The sequence below is a fragment of the Pristiophorus japonicus genome, chromosome 22 (assembly GCF_044704955.1).
Source record: "Pristiophorus japonicus isolate sPriJap1 chromosome 22, sPriJap1.hap1, whole genome shotgun sequence".
Classification (NCBI taxonomy): Eukaryota; Metazoa; Chordata; class Chondrichthyes; family Pristiophoridae; genus Pristiophorus; species Pristiophorus japonicus.
The window spans coordinates 23,442,108-23,460,905 of NC_091998.1; the positions used below are offsets into that span (position 1 = coordinate 23,442,108).

The 18,798-nt window shown below is 47.1% G+C and overlaps 1 protein-coding gene across 1 annotated transcript in view; it reads left to right on the forward strand.

Moving 5' to 3' along the window:
* The window catches only part of ptpn20 (protein tyrosine phosphatase non-receptor type 20), a 473,076-nt gene that overhangs the window by 265,881 nt on the left and 188,397 nt on the right, over window positions 1–18,798 (forward strand). The window contains exon 28 of the mRNA XM_070865389.1: window positions 12,418–12,595. Within this exon, the coding sequence (XP_070721490.1) occupies window positions 12,418–12,595 (178 nt within the window). The remainder of the gene's footprint in view (window positions 1–12,417; window positions 12,596–18,798) is intronic.

The window sequence follows — 18,798 nt, forward strand, 5'->3', positions numbered from 1 at the left end:
GTTCACACCGTGTGCTGTATTTTACCTTGGATTTTGTAGCTTTTTCCAAAGACAGAAACTTCCAAAGTCTTTCTGTCGGCAGGCTGAATCCTTCACAAACAAAATTTAAGCTTTAAATCATCCGAAAAATCCCATCTCAATCGCCAAATGTGATATATTCATAGAGCACAAGCACACACAGCTCCTAACATGGCAGGCAGCTCTCTCGGAAGCCTCTGGAAATCTGCCTGGTTCTGTTTAATGATTAACTCTGCAATTGCAGTACACAATACGTCCACATCCACAGTGTGGAGCTATAAACATTACAAGCTTACAGACATTACATTTATCATCTCTCCTATTTCTAGCACTATGGGCCTCGTCCCTTCAGCTAGGTTGCTCAATACCCAGAAGAGAACGGGCCACAAACCATGTCCTTGGATTTTGAGGACAATAGGTGTTCATTCCGAAACAAATCTGAGATTAAATTGAGACTGTCCACTCGTTCACATAAAGATGCTATTTGAAGAAGAGCAGTAAGTTCTCCCAGTGTTTTTTTTTATTATTCATTCACGGGATGTGGGCGTCACTGGCAAGGCCGGCATTTATTGCCCATCCCGAATTGCCCTTTGAGAAGGTGGTGGTGAGCCGCCGCCTTTATCCGCTGCAGTCGCTGTACGTGTGACTTGGAGGGGAACTTGGAGGTGGTGGTGTTCCCGTGCGCCTGCTGCCCTTGTCCTTCGAGGTGGTAGAGGTCGTGGGTTTGGGAGGTGCTGTCCTGACAACATTCCTTCTTCAACCAACACCATCACAAAACCGATTCACTGGTTTTTCATCTATTTGTTGTTAAATGAATGCTGCATTCTCCTACAGTGACTGCAACTCAATGTGTATGAAGCGCTATAGGACGAGATTAGGGTTCCATGTAAGGGGCTTACTGTGTTCAGTAATGAGTTACTCCTTAGTCCTTACTCCCTCCACTCCACAATTGGTGGCTGCTTTTTGAGCCACTATGTTCCTGCCCTGTGCAGCTCCCTCCATGGATGCCTCCACCTTCCCACTTCCTTCCTTGCTTTCAAAAACATATTTAAAACAACAGCAAGAACAACAACAACTTGTATTTGTATAGTACCTTTAATGTAGTAAAATGTCCCAAGGCACTTCACAGGAGTGTTATAAGACAAAAATTTGACACTGAGCCGCATAAGAAGAAATTACGGCAGATGTCCAAAAGCTTGGTCAAAGAGGTAGGTTTTAAGGAGCGTCTTAAAGGAGGAAAGAGAGGTAGAGAGGTGGAGAGGTTTAGGGAGGGAGTTCCAGAGCTTGGGGCCAAGGCAACGGAAGGCACGGCTACCGATGGTTGAGCGATTACAATCAGGGATGCTCAAGAGGGCAGAATTTGAGGAGCGCAGACATCTCGGGGAGTTGTGGGGCTGGAGGAGTTGACAAGATAGGGAGGGCCGAGGCCATGGAGGGATCTGTAAAGAAGGATGAGAATTTGGAAATTGAGGTGTTGCTTAACCGGGAGCCAATGTCGGTCAGCGAGCACAGGGCAGATGGGTGAGCAAGACTTGGTGTGAGTTAGGGCACAGGCAGCCGAGTTTTAGATCACCTCTCGTTACGTAGGGTAGAATGTGGGAGGGCAGCCAGAAGTGTGTTGGAATAATCGAGTCTAGAGGTAACAAAGGCATGGATGAGGGCTTCAGCAGCAGATGAGCTGAGGTCCTCATCTTCAATCGTGGCTTTGCTCCCTCCTACCTGAATCATTTCTCTTTCACTTCTCTCCTGCTACTCAGCATTTCCTACTCTTCCAACTCCTTGTCAGAAATTTTGACCGGTCTCTCTGTACGCGATAAGCCCTCCAGGAATGGATGGTGACGATCGTTCCTGTATCCCATCATAGAAGGTGCTGGAAACATTCATTAAAAACACCAGGGAATGTTATCCCTCTGCACATGCAGAACACAATCAACCAAAGCTAAATGAAAATCATAAACCAATTCATGGACAGATATTTCAGCATTCACCTAAACCTGCTGCGACTCAGTTTATGTTGTGTATTCAAATAGTTTTTAGCATTTTCGAGGGGGCTATAGGTTAATTCGGCTAAATTTGCATGCTTAATATGCCTATCTGCATAGTAATGAATATTAATCAGCTCTCTCCCTTATGATTATATTGACACACGGTGCATTCAAATTATATAAATCAATACCATTTTGTTTATTTAAATCTCAACAATACTCTTGTTCCTAACCAAAGAAATAGACCGATCATTTTTAGTCTCTAGGCAAAATGTAATACAAATTTGATAACAGCAAGTTTATTTAGCATGACTGTGTAACAAATTGCTAAATATTGGTGACTTTTATTATGAAATTTCATGTTTAAAATAACCCCTAACAGGCAGTTTATCATGAATAAATTTGCATACATTTGTGTGCCATCCTAATTCAGACACACGTTGTGATGATTAATTATCATTAATATTGGTGCAGTACCACTGTGCATTGAATAAATTTCAAATGTGAGCTATCAAGCATTTGGACATCACTATTATAAAATGTTACACTATCTGCCCCAATACTTGAAAATTATTCATTGGCCAGTCTTTGGTGTTGATACATCATGTTAAATGTTGCTTAAAGAATTCTTCTAAGCATGAGCTACAACAACAATAACTTTCATTTATGTAGGGATGTGTTCATTTGTACTGACTGAATTGCAGCCAGTTCTCTGATTGGCTGTCCATTATCACATGACCTATTGCTGATTGGTCCCCTTGCAGGATAAGCCAAAACCTGAAGTTTCTCTGGAATGTGTAAATGGAACCGCCCAGCCTAACTTTGCACATTGTCACATGATCCATTTGGACTTCCGAAGTCAGAATGGACACATCCCTCTCCCAGCCACAGTCCCTGCTGACCCCAACGCAAGTGCATCCCTCCCCCAGCCACAGTCCCTTACCCCAGAGCATGTGCATGACCTTACGCCCCCTCCCCCGTCATAGATGGGGCATTTTGTGCAGATTGTTAACAGGTTTATTGGGTGTGAAGTGAATAATGAGAGTGTTGTGACTTCTGGACTTCATCCACTCCAATGATGTCCCTGACGCACTGAGCTTTCCAAGAAATCGGGTGTGGGTGTAACCGAAAGAACATGATCTGTCTTCCCTGAGTTCCCTCTCTCACCCCCACCCCCACACGCCCGTCTCTCTGCTTCTGTGTTGCTCTCTCCCCCCCCCCGCCAACAACCAGGCTCTCACCCCCCCCCCGCCAACAAGCAGGCTCTCTCCCCCTCCCCCCGTGACAAGCAGGCTCTCTCCCCCACTCCCCCCCGTCAACAACCAGGCTCTTCCCCCTCCCCCCGCCAACAACCAAGCCTCTCTTCATCCCCACCCCCCAACAACCAGGCACCCCGCCCCCCCACCCCCAACAACCAGGCCCTTCCCCTCCCTTTGCCAACAACCAGGCTTTCTGCCCCCCGCCCCCCCACGCAACAAGCAGGCTCTTCCCCCTTCCACCCCCAAACCAGGCTCTCTCTCTTGCTCTCCCCCCGGCATGCTCATGGCTCGGTGACTTGCGGCTCAGTCAGGCAATGTAGTCGGAATCAACAGGGCCCCACTCCCGGTTTCAGGCGGGGGGGCACGGTCCAGAAGACGCAGGCGCAGAAGGACGAGAAAATCATTAGTACAAATAATCACATTGTTTAAATAGCATCGTTTACATAGCCTCCTTAACATAGTCAGACATCCCAAGGTGCTTCACAGGAGTGTAATCAAACAAAATGTGACACCAAGCCACAAAAGGAGATATTAGGACAGGTGATCAAAAGCTTGGTCAAAGAGGTAGGTTTTTAGAACATAAGAACATAAGAAATAGGAGCCGGAGTCAGCCATTTAGCCCATCGAGCCTGCTGATCTGATCATGGACTTCTGCTTCCCTGTCCACTCCCCATAACCCTTTATTCCCTTATTGCTCAAAAATTTGTCTATCTCTGCCGTAAATATATTCAATGACCCAGCCTTCATAGCTCTCTACGACAGAGAATTCCATGGATTTATAACTCTCTGAGAGAAGAAATTCTTCCTCATTTCAGTTTTAAATGGGCGGCCCTTTATTCTGAGACCATGTTCCCTAGTTTTAGTTTCCCTTATGAGTGGAAATATCTTCTCGCATCCACCTTATCGAGCTCCTTCATTATCATATGTTTCGATAAGATCACCTCTCATTCTTCTGAACTCCAATGTGTATAGACCCAACCTACTCAACCTATCTTCATAAGTCAACACCCTCATCTCTGGAATCAACCTAGTGAACCTTCTCCAATGCAAGTATATCCTTCCTTAAATACGGAGGCCAAAACTGTACGCAGTACTCCAGGTGTGACCTCACCAGTACACTGTACATTTGTAGCAGGTCTTCTCTGCTTTTATACTCTGCACCCTTGCAATAAATTCCACTTGCCTTCCTGATTATTTGCTGTATCTGCATACTAAATTTTTGTGTTCATGCACAAGGACACCCAGGTCTCTCTGTACTGTAGCATTTTGCAATTTTTCTACATTTAAATTATAATTTGCTTTTCTATTTTTTCCGCCAAAGTGGATAATCTCACATTTTCCTACATTATTCTCCATCTGCAAAATGTTTGCCCACTCACTTAGCCTGTCTATATCCCTTTGCAGATTTTTTGTGTTCTCCTCACAATTTGCTTTCCCACCCATCTTTGTATCATCAGTAAACTTGGCTACATTACACTCGGTCCCTTCATCCAAATCATTAATATAGATTGTAAATATTTGAGGACCCAGCACCAATCCCTGCGGCACCCTACTAGTTATTTTTTGCCAACCGGAAAATGACCCATTTACCCCGACTCTCTGTTTTCTGTTAGTTAACCAATCCTCTATCCATGCTAATATATTACCCCCAACCTCGTGAACTTTTATCTTGAGTAGTAACCTTTTATGTGGCACCTTATCGATTTCCTTCTGGAAATCCAAATACACCACATCCACCGGTTCCCCCTTATCCACGCTGCTCGTTACATCCTCAAAGAACTCCAGTAAATTTGTCAAACATGATTTCCCTTTCATAAAACCATGCTGACTCTGCTTTAAGGGGCGTCTTAAAGGAGGAGAGAAACGTAGAGAGGCGGAGAGGTGTAGGCAGGGAGTTACAGAACTTAGGGCCCAGGCAACCGATGGTGGGACATAGCGTAATGATGACATGGTTTCACAACTCACACCTTTGGGCAATTTTTGGAGGTAAAATGAAAATAAAGAAAGACTTGCACATATGTAGCGACTTTCATGAGCTCAGGGTATCCCAAAGTGCTTTACAGCCAATGAAGTGCTTTTGGAGTGCAGTCATTGTTGTAATGTAGGAAACGCGGCAGCTAATTTGTGCACATCAAGCTCCCACAAACAGCAATGTGACAATGACCAGATAATCAGTTTTAGTGATGTTGGTTGAGGGATAAATATTGGCCAGGACACCAGGGATAACTCTCCTGCTCTTCTTTGCAATAATGCCATGGGATCTTTTGCGTCCACTTGAGAGAGCAGACAGGACCTCAGTTTAACGTCTCATCCGAAAGACGGCGCCTCCGACAGTGCAGCACTCCCTCAGCACTGCACTGGAGTGTCAGCCTAGATTTTTGTGCTCATGTCTCTGGAGTGGGACTTGAACCCACAACCTTCTGACTCCGAGGTGAGAGTGGAACATAGGAACAGGAGGAGGCCATTTAACCCCTCGAGCCTGTCGCGCCATTCAATGAGTTCATGGCTGAGTGCTGCCAATTGAGCCACAGCTGACACAAGACAGATTGCTCTGGGGCGTAGCACATCGCAAACTGCAAATTGGAACTCTGGTGGACCGTGCGGTGTGCAACATGTTAAGCTGTTGTGACCATGTTAGAGGGCTTGTGTAGGAACCCAGGGCTGTGCTGTAACATAATCCTGATCAATGTGACATGTGCAGATACACATGTATAGTGTTGGATCAATACAACCCAGTTAAGTAGTTTTTGTTTCAGACCTGAGAAGTGAGATGCGGTGAGAGTTATTTTGATTAAATAGCTTCACACACGAGTGAAACAGCGCCGGGTTTGGATGCGAGTTGTGCCATGCCATCTCTGTGCTTGGCAAACTGACTTGCGGTTGATGTGCCGGATACTTTTCAATGAAGTCCATGACCTCTTTAAAGGGGAGCTGTCTTCACGTGAAGCTTGCTTTCATGTTATCTGCAATTGCATGATGGGACAGTGTTCACACTTGTCAGCCACCTTTTAAAATAAAGCAGAGCGGTTTCTTGTTGGCAAAATCTGTCTGCTAATGCAGGAATAGGAAACACAGGAGATTTACGATATAGATTGCTCCTGATGGTCCACACTCCCAAAAATCTCCTCCCATGATTAGCCTAATGTGAGTGGCCACAAGAAAACGTTCCAATTAAAATAAAATATAAATAAAAATCTCTAATATTACTCTATTAAAATCAATGCCACTATTTTCCTAAGAGGAACTTCATGTAATTAATATAAGTAGAGAAAATGTACTAGAGACACTAATGGGACTAAAACCCAACAAATCCCCATGGCCTGACAGCCTACAACCGAGGGTTTTAAAAGAGGTAGCTGCAGAGATAGTGGGTGCATTGGCTTTGATTTTTAAAAATTTCCCAGATTCTAGAACGGTCCCAGTGGATTGAAAGGTAGCAAATGTAACACCGCTATTCAAGAAAGGAGGGAGAGAGAAAACGGGGAATTACAGGCCAGTTAGCCTGACATCAGTCGTCGGGAAAATGCTGGAATCCATTGTTGAGGAAGTGGTATCAAGGCACTTCGAAAATCTTAACATGATTAGGCAGAGTCAACATGGTCTTATGAAAGGTAATCGTGTTTGAAAAATTTATTAGGATTTTTTGAGGATGTAACTAGCAGGGTAGATATAGGGGAACCAGTGGATGTAGTATATTTGGATTTCCAAAAGGCATTCGATAAGATGCCACATAAAAGGTTATTACACAAGATAAGGGCTTATGGGATTGGAGGTAATGTATTTGCATGGATAGAAGATTGAACATAAGAACATAAGAAATAGGAGCAGGAGTAGGCCATTTGGCTCATCATTCAAAAATCAGTCCATCTGCACCATAAATATATTCAATAACCCAGCCTCCACAGCTCTCTGGGGTAGAGAATTGGTTAACGGACAGAAAACAGAGAGTAGGGATAAATGGGTCTTTTTCAGGTTGGCAGGCTGTAACAAAAAAAGCCACTGTACAGCAAAATTCTAAAGGGTCAAAGTGTAATAAAAAGGCAAGCCTGAAAGCTCTGTGCCTCAATGTGAGAAGTATTCAGAACCCAGGAGAGGGCTCTGAGCTAGTTAGAGTGGGTGAGAGCTCAGATGAACAGGATCCCAAGAAAGAATGCAAAAGGCAGGAGGCAACAGAGCTGAGAAACCACAAGGTGATAGGAAGGGACAATATGTATGAATATAAGGGGGCTGCAGGAGGGGTCAAAACTAAAAATCATGGTTTAAAAGCTAGTATTAAAACACTCTACCTAAACGCACGCAGCATTCGAAATAAAGTAAATGAGTTGACGGCACAAATCATTACAAATGGGTATGATTTGGTGGCTATTACAGAAATGTGGTTGCAGGGTGGCCAAGATTGGGAATTAAACATACAGGGGTATCTGACAATTCGGAAGGATAGACAAGAAGGGAAAGGGGGTGGGGTAGCTCTGTTAATAAAGGATGATATCAGGGCAGTTGTGAGAGATGATATTGGCTCTAATGAACAAAATGTTGAATCATTGTGGGTGGAGATTAGAGATAGTAAGGGGAAAAAGTCACTGGTGGGTGTAGTTTATAGGCTCCTAAATAATAACTTCACGGTGGGGCGGACAATAATCAAGGGAATAATGGAGGCATGTGAAAAAGGAACGGCAGTAATCATGGGGGATTTTAACTTACATATCGATTGGTCAAATCAAATCGCACGGGGTAGCCTGGAGGAGGAATTCATAGAATGTATACGGGATTGTTTCTTAGAACAGTATGTTACAGAACCTACAAGGGAGCAAGCTATCTTAGATCTGGTCCTGTGTAATGAGTCAGGAATAATAAACGATCTCCTAGTAAAAGCTCCTCTTGGAATGAGTGATCACAGTATGGTTGAATTTGTAATATAGATTGAGGGTGAGGAAGTAGTGTCTCAAACGAGCGTACTATGCTTAAACAAAGGGGACTACAGTGGGATGAGGGCAGAGTTGGCTAAAGTAGACTGGGAACACAGACTAAACGGTGGCACAATTGAGGAACAGTGGAGGACTTTTATAGTGCTCAACAAAAATATATTCCAGTGAAAAAGAAGAGCGGTAAGAGAAGGGATAACCAACCATGGATAACCAAGGAAATAAAGGAGAGTATCAAATTAAAAACCAATGCGTATAAGGTGGCCAAGGTTAGTGGGAAACTAGAAGATTGGGAAAATTTTATAAACGACAGCAAAGAATGACTAAGAAAGCAATAAAGAAAGGGAAGATAGATTACGAAAGTAATCTTGCGCAAAACATAAAAACAGATAGTAAAAGCTTTTACCGATATATAAAAAGTAAATGTTGGTCCCTTAGAAGATGAGAAGGGGGATTTAATAATGGGAAATGTGGAAAAGGTTGAGACCTTAAACAATTATTTTGCTTCTGTCTTCACAGTGGAAGACACAAAAATCATGCCAAAAATTGCTGGACACGGGAATGTGGGAAGGGAGGACCTTGAGACAATCACTATCACTAGGGGGTTAGTGCTGGACAGGCTAATGGGACTCAAGGTAGACAAGTCGCATGGTCCTGATGAAATGCATCCCAGGGTATTAAAAGAGATAGCGGAAGTTATAGCAGATGCATTCGTTATAATCTACCAAAATTCTCTGGACTCTGGGGAGATACCAGCGGATTGGAAAGCAGCTAATGTAATGCCTCTGTTTAAAAAAGGGGGCAGACAAAAGGCAGGTAATTATAGGCCGGTTAGTTTAACATCTGTAGTGGGGAAAATGCTTGAAGCTATCATTAAGGAAGAAATAGCGGGACATCTAGATAGGAATAGTGCAATCAAGCAGACGCAACATGGATTCATGAAGAGGAAATCATGTTTAACTAATTTACTGGAATTCTTTGAGGATATAACGAGCATGGTGGAGAGAGGTGTACCGATGGATGTGGTGTATTTAGATTTCCAAAAGGCATTCGATAAGGTGCCACACAAAAGGTTACTGCAGAAGATAAAGGTACGCGGAGTCAGAGGAAATGTATTAGCATGGATAGAGATTTGGCTGGCTAACAGAAAGCAGAGAGTCGGGATAAATGGATCCTTTTCGGGTTGGAAATCGGTGGTCAGTGGTGTGCCGCAGAGATCGGTGCTGGGATCACAACTGTTTACAATATACATAGATGACCTGGAAGAGGGGACAGTGTGTCGTGTAGCAAAATTTGCAGATGACACAAAGATTAGTGGGAAAGCAGGTTGTATAGAGGACACAGAGAGGCTGCAAAGAGATTTAGATAGGTTAAGCGAATGGGCTAAGGTTTGGCAGATGGAATACAATGTCGGAAAATGTGAGGTCATCCACCTTGGAAAAAAAAACAGTAAAAGGGAATATTATTTGAATGGGGAGAAATTACAACATGCTGCGGTGCAGAGGGACCTGGGGGTCCTTGTGCATTAATCCCAAAAAGTTAGTTTGCAGGTGCAGCAGGTAATCAGGAATGCGAATGGAATGTTGGCCTTCATTGCGAGAGGGATGGAGTACAAAAGCAGGGAGGTCCTGCTGCAACTGTACAGGGTATTGGTGAGACCGCACCTGGAGTACTGTGTGCAGTTTTGGTCATCTTACTTAAGGAAGGATATATTAGCTTTGGAGAGGGTACAGAGATGATTCACTAGGCTGATTCCGGAGAAGATGGGGGTACCTTATGATGATAGATTGAGTAGACTGGGTCTTTACTCATTGGAGTTCAGAAGGATAAGGGGTGATCTTATAGAAACATTTAAAATAATGAAAGTGATAGACAAGATAGAGGCAGAGAGGTTGTTTCCACTGGTTGGGGAGACTAGAACTAGGGGGCACAGCCCCAAAATACGGGGGAGCCAATTTAAAACCGAGTTGAGAAGGAATTTCTTCTCCCAGAGGGTTGTGAATCTGTGGAATTCTCTGCCCAAGGAAGCAGTTGAGGCTAGCTCATTGAATGTATTCAAATCACAGATAGATAGATTTTTAACCAATAAGGGAATTAAGGGTTACGGGGAGCGGGCGGGTAAGTGGAGCTGAGTCCACGGCCAGATCAGCCATGATCTTATTGAATGGCGGAGCAGGCTCGAGGGGCTAGCTGGCCTACTCCTGTTCCTAATTCTTATGTTATGTTCTTATAACTAGTGGGGTGCCGCAAGGATCAATGCTGGGGCCTCAGCTATTTACAATCTATATTAATGACCTAGATGAAGGGATCGAGTGTAATGTATCCAAGTTTGCTGATGATACAAAGCTAGGTGGGACTGTCAGCTGTGCGGTGAACACAAAGTGTCTGCAAAGAGGTATAGATAGACTAAGTGAGTGGGCAGTAAGGTGGCAGATGGAGTCAAATGTAGGGAAATGTGAGGTTATTCACTTTGGCAGAAAGAATAGAAAAACAGAATATTTTTTAAATGGCGAGAAACTTTTACATCTTGGTGTTCAGAGAGATTTGGGTGTCCTTGTGCAAGAAACACAAAAAGCTAGCATGCAGGTACAGCAAGCAATGAGGAAGGCAAATGGCATATTGTCCTTTATTGGAAAGGGTTGGAGTATAAGAGGAAAGAAGTCTTGCTACAATTGTACAGGGCCTTGGTCAGACCACACCTGGAGTACTGTGCACAGTTTTGGTCTCCTTATCTAAGGAAGGATATACTTGCCTTGGAGGCGGTGCAACGGAGGTTCACTAGATTGATTCCTGGGATGAGAGGGCTGTCTTATGATGAGAGATTGTGTAGAATGAGCCTATACTCGCTGGAGTTTAGAAGAATGAGAGGTGATCTCATTGAAACATACAAGATTCTAATGGGGATTGACAGGATAGATGCTGAGAGGTTGTTTCCCCGGGCTGGAATGTCTAGTACTAGGGGGCACAGTCTCAGGGTAAGGGGGCGGCCATTTTAGACAGAGATGAGGAGGAATTTCTTCACTCAGAGGATTGTGAATCTTTGAAATTCTCTACCCCAAAGGGCTGTGGATGCTAAGTCTCTGAATATATTCAAGGCTGAGATCAATAGATTTTTGGAGTCTAAGGAAATCGAGGGATATGGAGATCGGGCGGGACAGAGGAGTTGAGGTCGATGATCAGCCGTGATCTTATTAAATGGTGGACCAGGCTGTATGGGCCATAGGACCTACTCCTGCTCCTATTTCTTATGTTCTTATATTCTGAGACAAAAAACTCAGATAAGGCTAACATGCATGAACGAGGCTTCCCACTGGAAAGACACTCGGCATCCTCCCCAGCACTGCTGCCGTCTGACACACAGAAGCTCTAAGAATGAGGTGCATTAGACCAGCTGCCAGCATATCACCTCTATCAAATGTTTGTGTCTAACTAGACCCAACCCCATTGGGATAAGAGGTGAGAAACAGATTTTGTCAGGGAAAGTTCTATAGCAGGAGAAATGGCCACAAACTTGCTTGGGGAAGAAAGACTTGCATTTATATAGCACCTTTCATGACCGCATGGACGTCTCAAAGCACTTTACAACCAATGAAGTACTTTTGAAGAGTGGTCACTATTGTAATATGGGAAACACAGCAGCCAATTTGCACACTGCATCTCCCACAAACAGCAATGTGATAATGGCCAGATAATCTGTTTTAGTGATGTTGATTGAGGGATAAATATTAGCCAGGACACCGGGGATAACTCCCCTGTTCTTCTTCAAAATAGTGCCAGGGGATTTTTTACATCCAGCTGAGAGATTTTTTACATCTCATCTCAGGTTTAACATCTCCCTCAGCACTGCACTGGTGTGTCAGCTTAGATTTATGTGCTCAAGTCCCTGGAGTGGGACTTGTTCCCAGAAACCTTCTGATTCAGAGGCAAGTGTGCTACCCACTGAGCCACAGCTGAGGAGGTGACTCTCTTTGTCTATTCATCCTGGGTACAGCCTACAAATATCTTCAGCAAGTGCACATTGTTTCAATTGAGTCCCTGCACTTACACGTCTCCAAATCTGCTTTCTAATGTTTCTTTTCATTTGGGAGCGCTGCACCGTGTAACGTTACAGGGAGGGCTGCGCAGTGCGTATAGGAAACCAGATGTGTTGGCCTAGACCTTGATGCGTGTGTGTGCGGTGGGAACAGCTGGGTGGCAAACGATTCATGTGATCACTCTGCGTCTCTTTGTCAGGTGGTGCGTCTTGTTCTTGAGCGAGGACAGCAGGGGACAGCAGGGAGCCCCGGTTCTGAAAGCCAACAGGGACCCATTCGCACTGGCAGTAGGCGCAGGGAACAAGATGAATATCCTGACGATTCCATGGCAACAACCTTGTCTGTCGCACCCAAGGACTACAGCTTCATGACAGATGGTAGGAGCTGGTGTTAAGAGAGCGAGCACCATGTTAGTACGGCTCTGACGCTGTGCTTTTTATTTAAGGCTAATTTATAACCTGTCTCCATTGCATGGAACAAAAGATTTTTGAAGGTCTACAATCGTTAGAATGGAATCCAACTTTTGCCTTCAATGCTTGCTATTAATACATAATGTACATCCTGTTCCTCTCAGTCACACCCCCTCGACCCTAATCAAAGAGAGAAGACAAAAAATTTTGCATGAATTGAGAGAACAAAACCAAATCTTTTTTTTTCAAGCTCATCACATATTCTGAATAATTACAGTAATAACAGTTGTACATATAAAGTAATGTGAAGTGTCAAACCGTGGGAATACCTTGATTAATACAATACAGATTAGTCAATTGGATATTTTACTTGTGTTCCCCGTTGAAGGTGGCCCTGGCTAAATCTGATGCCAATGTTGATTGCAGAGGAAAGCTGTAACATGTGGCACAGCAGTTGGAATCCAAGTTCCCCGTCAGCTGGTGCACAGCAATTCACCGCTAAGTCTGTTGTCGCGCGGTACAGTGAGAATAATAGATGCAGTGTACTTCTAAAGTGCAGCAGTGTGGAGCTTTTCGATAGGCCACAATCTATGAATGTGAAAAGACTTGCGTTGCTATAAGGACCCTAGAGATTGTGGGCCACCTCGACCTGCGAGAGGACACCACCGCAGGTCGGGAGTACAAGAGCTGGAGCAGGCCACTGCAGCTTCCAGCACGAGTCGACACAAATGTGCGATGGCTTTGAGGTGGGCGACTGGGTGATGTCATCATGACCCCGGTCGCCGTTTGGAGCGTGAGCAGGAGCATCGGCGGGGCCCTGGTACAGCGGAGGAGCAGGAAGGTCATGGCGGACTTGCGACAAGTGATCGGCGCGGAAGAGTGATGAGGGATTGTGGCTGAGATTTGGTGAGTGATCGTGGCTGAGGTGCGGTGAATATTTGTGACGGAGGAGCGGCGAGAGTTCGTGGCGGAGGAGCGGCGAGAGTTCGTGGCGGAGGAGCGGCGAGAGTTCGTGGCGGAGGTGCGGCGAGAGTTCGTGGTGGAGGAGCGGCGAGAGTTCGTGGTGGAGGAGCGGCGAGAGATCGTGGGGAAGGTGCGGCGAATGTTCGTGGCGGAGGTGCGGCGGGTGTTTGTGGCGGAGGAGCGGCGAGAGTTCGTGGTGGAGGAGCGGCGAGAGTTCGTGGCGGAGGAGCGGCGAGAGTTCGTGGCGGAGGAGCGGCGAGAGTTCGTAGCGGAGGAGCGGCGAGAGTTCGTGGCGGAGGTGCGGCGAGAGTTCGTGGCGGAGGAGCGGCGAGAGTTCGTGGTGGAGGAGCGGCGGGTGTTTGTGGCGGAGGAGCGGCGAGAGTTCGTGGTGGAGGAGCGGCGAGAGTTCGTGGTGGAGGTGCGGCGGGTGTTTGTGGCGGAGGAGCGGCGAGAGTTCGTGGCGGAGGAGCGGCGAGAGATCGTGGGGAAGGTGCGGCGAGAGTTCGTGGCGGAGGAGCGGCGAGAGATCGTGGCGGAGGAGCGGCGAGAGTTCGTGGCGGAGGAGCGGCGAGAGATCGTGGGGAAGGTGCGGCGAGAGTTCGTGGCGGAGGTGCGGCGAGAGTTCGTGGCGGAGGAGCGGCGAGAGTTCGTGGCGGAGGTGCGGCGAGAGTTCGTGGCGGAGGTGCGGCGAGAGTTCGTGGCAGAGGAGCGGCGAGAGTTCGTGGCGGAGGTGCGGCGAGAGTTCGTGGCGGAGGAGCGGCGAGAGATCGTGGGGAAGGTGCGGCGAGAGTTCGTGGCGGAGGAGCGGCGAGAGTTCGTGGCAGAGGAGCGGCGAGAGTTCGTGGCGGAGGTGCGGCGAGAGTTCGTGGCGGAGGAGCGGCGAGAGTTCGTGGCGGAGGAGCGGCGAGAGTTCGTGGCGGAGGTGCGGCGAGAGTTCGTGGCGGAGGAGCGGCGAGAGTTCGTGGTGGAGGAGCGGCGAGAGTTCGTGGCAGAGGAGCGGCGAGAGTTCGTGGCGGAGGAGCGGCGAGAGTTCGTGGTGGAGGAGCGGCGAGAGTTCGTGGTGGAGGAGCGGCGAGAGATCGTGGGGAAGGTGCGGCGAATGTTCGTGGCGGAGGTGCGGCGGGTGTTTGTGGCGGAGGAGTGGCGAGAGTTCGTGGTGGAGGAGCGGCGAGAGTTCGTGGTGGAGGAGCGGCGAGAGTTCGTGGTGGAGGAGCGGCGAGAGATCGTGGGGAAGGTGCGGCGAGAGTTCGTGGCGGAGGAGCGGCGAGAGATCGTGGGGAAGGTGCGGCGAGAGTTCGTGGCGGAGGAGCGGCGAGAGATCGTGGGGAAGGTGCGGCGAGAGTTCGTGGCGGAGGAGCGGCGAGAGTTCGTGGCGGAGGTGCGGCGAGAGTTCGTGGGGAAGGTGCGGCGAGAGTTCGTGGCGGAGGAGCGGCGAGAGTTCGTGGCGGAGGAGCGGCGAGAGATCGTGGGGAAGGTGCGGCGAGAGTTCGTGGCGGAGGAGCGGTGAGAGATCGTGGCGGAGGTGCGGCGAATGAGGATACGGGGCCCAGAAGAACCGAGGGCCCAGGGGCAGCACGGGCCAGCCCACATTGCGATATGCACTAGGTCTGTGCAGCAGAGCAGGTCTCCAGTCGTCCTGGTTAACCCTTGCCACTGGATAAAGGCCTAGCTCTTGTCAAGCCCGTGTGGTGGCTGGTGTGCAACGGTCACCACACGCTAAACAAATCCACGCACAGGCATCTTCTACCCTTCAATTGGAGTTCAGGACTGGAACATCGGGTCCTTCATTAAAACATCTGTGAACTCATGTGGAAGCAAGTCATCCTCGTTCGAGGGACCACCTATGATGATGAGCGATTGTGGAACAGCTTACAACACGTGCACTTTTCTGGTTGTTGTCTTTTAGATTCCTTTCCTTTTTCAAGGCATTAAGGGATATGGGGCAAAGGCAGGAATATGGAGTTAGGTCGCAGATCAACCATGATCTCATTTAATGGCAGAACAGGCTCAAGGGGCTGAATGGCTTCCTCTTGTTTCTAGCCGGCATTGGATCAAATGACCTGTTTCTGTGCCGTATATCCTATGTGATATTCCATTTGCCAGTACATCTTATGAAATTGATGAGAAATTGAAAAACACAGGGAACTGCCTCATGAGTCCAACTGGTGATAAACTATTTGTTTTTTTAATGATGAAACGGTCAGATCCGTAGAAACATTGACCCCGATATTCCGGGGAGAGAGCAGCAAAGGTCGAGAAGGACCAAAGAAAGAAAAGCAAGACTTGCATTTATATAGCGCCTTTCACGACCACCAGATGTCTCAAAGCACTTTACAGCCAATGAAGTACATTTGGTGTGTAGACACTGTTGTAATGTGGGGACACAGCAGCCAATTTGCGCACAGCAAGCTCCCACAAACAACAATGTGATAATGAGCGGATAATCTGTTTTTGTTATGTTGATTGAGGGACAAATATTGGCCAGGACACCGGGGATAACTCCCCTGCTCCTCTTCGAAATAGTACCCGTGGAATCTTTAACATCCACCTGAGAGAGCAGATGGGGCCTCGGTTTAACATCTCATCTGAAAAATGCCCCCTCCGGCAGTGCAGCGCTCCCTCAGCACTGCACTAGACAGAATCCAACAAGGCCTAGGATGGCGAGAGCCTGCAGAACTTAACGACGTTCCAATGTTATCGTTTTTTGGATCTATTTCACGAGTGGCTGCTGAGGGTGCTGAAAGCAGGAGGCCACAACCCGGAGAGGGTATGGATGACCAATTGAGGCAAGAGGGGGGGAAAGGAAGGACATCGTGGCTGGAAGAGGGGAGGTCGGAGGTCGGGAGGGGTGGGAGGGAGGGAGACCAAAGGCATTCTTGAGGGGCCGGGCGGTGGTTGGGGGAGCACTCCTCCTCCTACTGGCCTACAAGGACTGCTGTAACAGGCACTTACCTTGTGGAACCGTCAGCTTGTGGAACCGTCAGCTCCCGCCTCCCTTCCACTGCCGGGTTTCCCGACCCCTGGGAAACCCGCGCCGCAGCAGTGAATTGTAAATCGGGCTCCCAGTTGCAGTGTGGCAGGTCGATTTAAATATGTTAATGAGATGTCCCGCTGTGAAACCACGAACCCTGTTGCCGTAAAAACGTGCGTGTGCGTGGCAGGTTAGAGTCATGTTTCACGCACTCGACAGTTTAATCTCACCAGTCACGGGGGGGGTGCGGGGTTGCGGGGGGTGGGGGGGGCGGTGTTTATATGGAGGCTATTATAATTGGACCATCTCTCAAGTCTCAGCCTACACACTACGGCCAGGATTTTTCTGGCGCTCAGAGGGCAGGTTCAGAGGCGGGTCCGCTGTCAAACTCTAAAAGATTGGCAGAGGGGCGGTGTCCCGCTCTGAACCCGCCTCCTTATAATTTTCCCACGTGTCGGCTCTGCCTACTCTTTACAGACCCGGCCCTAAGCAGCGGGTCAGGCAATTGAAATACTAAAGAAGCTGTTTAAAGGTATTTAAGCAGCATTTTGCCAGCTACTAACCATTTTTCCAACTTTTTCACGAGGTTCACGTCGCTTGGGGAATCACGTTAGGTAAGTAGGTCGGATTTTCAGTGACCCTCCATTGCCCTGAATAGTTGACAGCTGCAAAACTAGAATAAAAGCTACCATTTCACAGCTGTTCACTTTCCAGTGATAGAAGCTGGAACCATCAGGATTTGGAATTCACTTTTCAGCTTTCGGAAGGTTGGAAGTGTTTGGAGTAAACTCTCTATCCAGTGTCACCTCCTTGGAGCAACCTCTCTCACCACCGACAGGTCGCTTCAGTCATCTCAACTTCAGCTGCCATCTATTCCAGCAGCATCGGTGCCCTTGAAAAATCTCACCTTGATCCTTAGAATCCCACCACAATCAGCCCCAGCACCAACATCACTAGACACACCATCATCACCAGGCACACCAGCAGCACCAACAACAACAGCATCTGATATTGCACAGGACACAGGGCATGAGCACTTGACCACATTGCTGTCTGGGAGGCTAGTGATGGCCTCATCATGGCCACATTTACTTCACTTGATGCTGTGCAGCCTGGCTGCCACATGATGCGCCAGGTTGGTACCACCCCACATCAGCACCATAAAGCATCCCTACAATGCCCAAACCATTCCTTTCACATTCAGCACCATTGCGGGGGGTACTGTTAGATAGCACCATTCACTGGAACTCACAAAGCCACTTCCAAAGGTGTACACACATCTGCCCAAGAATGTAAAGTGTTCAAAATAAAGATTTCAATGTTTGCCAACACATTAGCAGAAACTCTACATGAACATTGGCTAAAACACCTGGCGTGCTGCTCCCTTGTCTAAGCTGGGTGGGAGCAACAATATAGCATGTGTCTGCAAATATCAAATGATCTACAAATGATAGCATCATCTTCAGTCTACATAAGTAAATTCGAGGGTCGCATTTCTTCCATCAGTTGAGCTGAGGCTGCATTGTAATTGTATGTCCTCTTGTTGCTCATATCGTATCAAGATAGCAAGATTAAGCATTTGCTCTCATTCTCCTGGCCTGTGTTCATACAAGGATTTAAACCCACAAAAATCACTTTAAAAGGAGCACGTCAAAGAAAACACTAGCGAATCATTTGTGTAAAGCCGTGCCCTGAGTGTGAAGTGATACATTTTGTTAAGGAGAATGAGGAGAGTCAATATAAACAAAATGTTACAATTTTAAAGGGGGTGCAGGAACAGAGGGACCTGGGAGTGTATGTACACAAATCTTTGAAGGTGACAGGACAAATTGAGAAGGTTGGTAAAACAAAGCAAATGGGATCCTTGGTTTCATTAATAGAGGCATCGAGTACTGAAGCAAGGAAGTTATACTCAACCTTCATAAAACACCGGTTATGCCTCTGCTGAAGTACTGTGTGCAATTCTTTAGGAAGGATGTCAAGGCCTTGGAGAGGGAGCAGAGGAGATTAACTAGAACAATACCAGGGATGAGGGACATCAGTTATGTGGAGAGGCTGGAGAAGCTGGGGTTGGTCTCCTTCGAGCAGAGAAGGTTAAGTGGAGATTTGATAGAGGTTTTCAAAATCAGGAATGATTTTGATAGAGCAAATGAGAAATTGTTTTCAGTGGCAGAGGACACAGATTCAAGGTGATTGGCAAAAGGACCAGAGCCGTCACGAGGAAACATTTTATTTA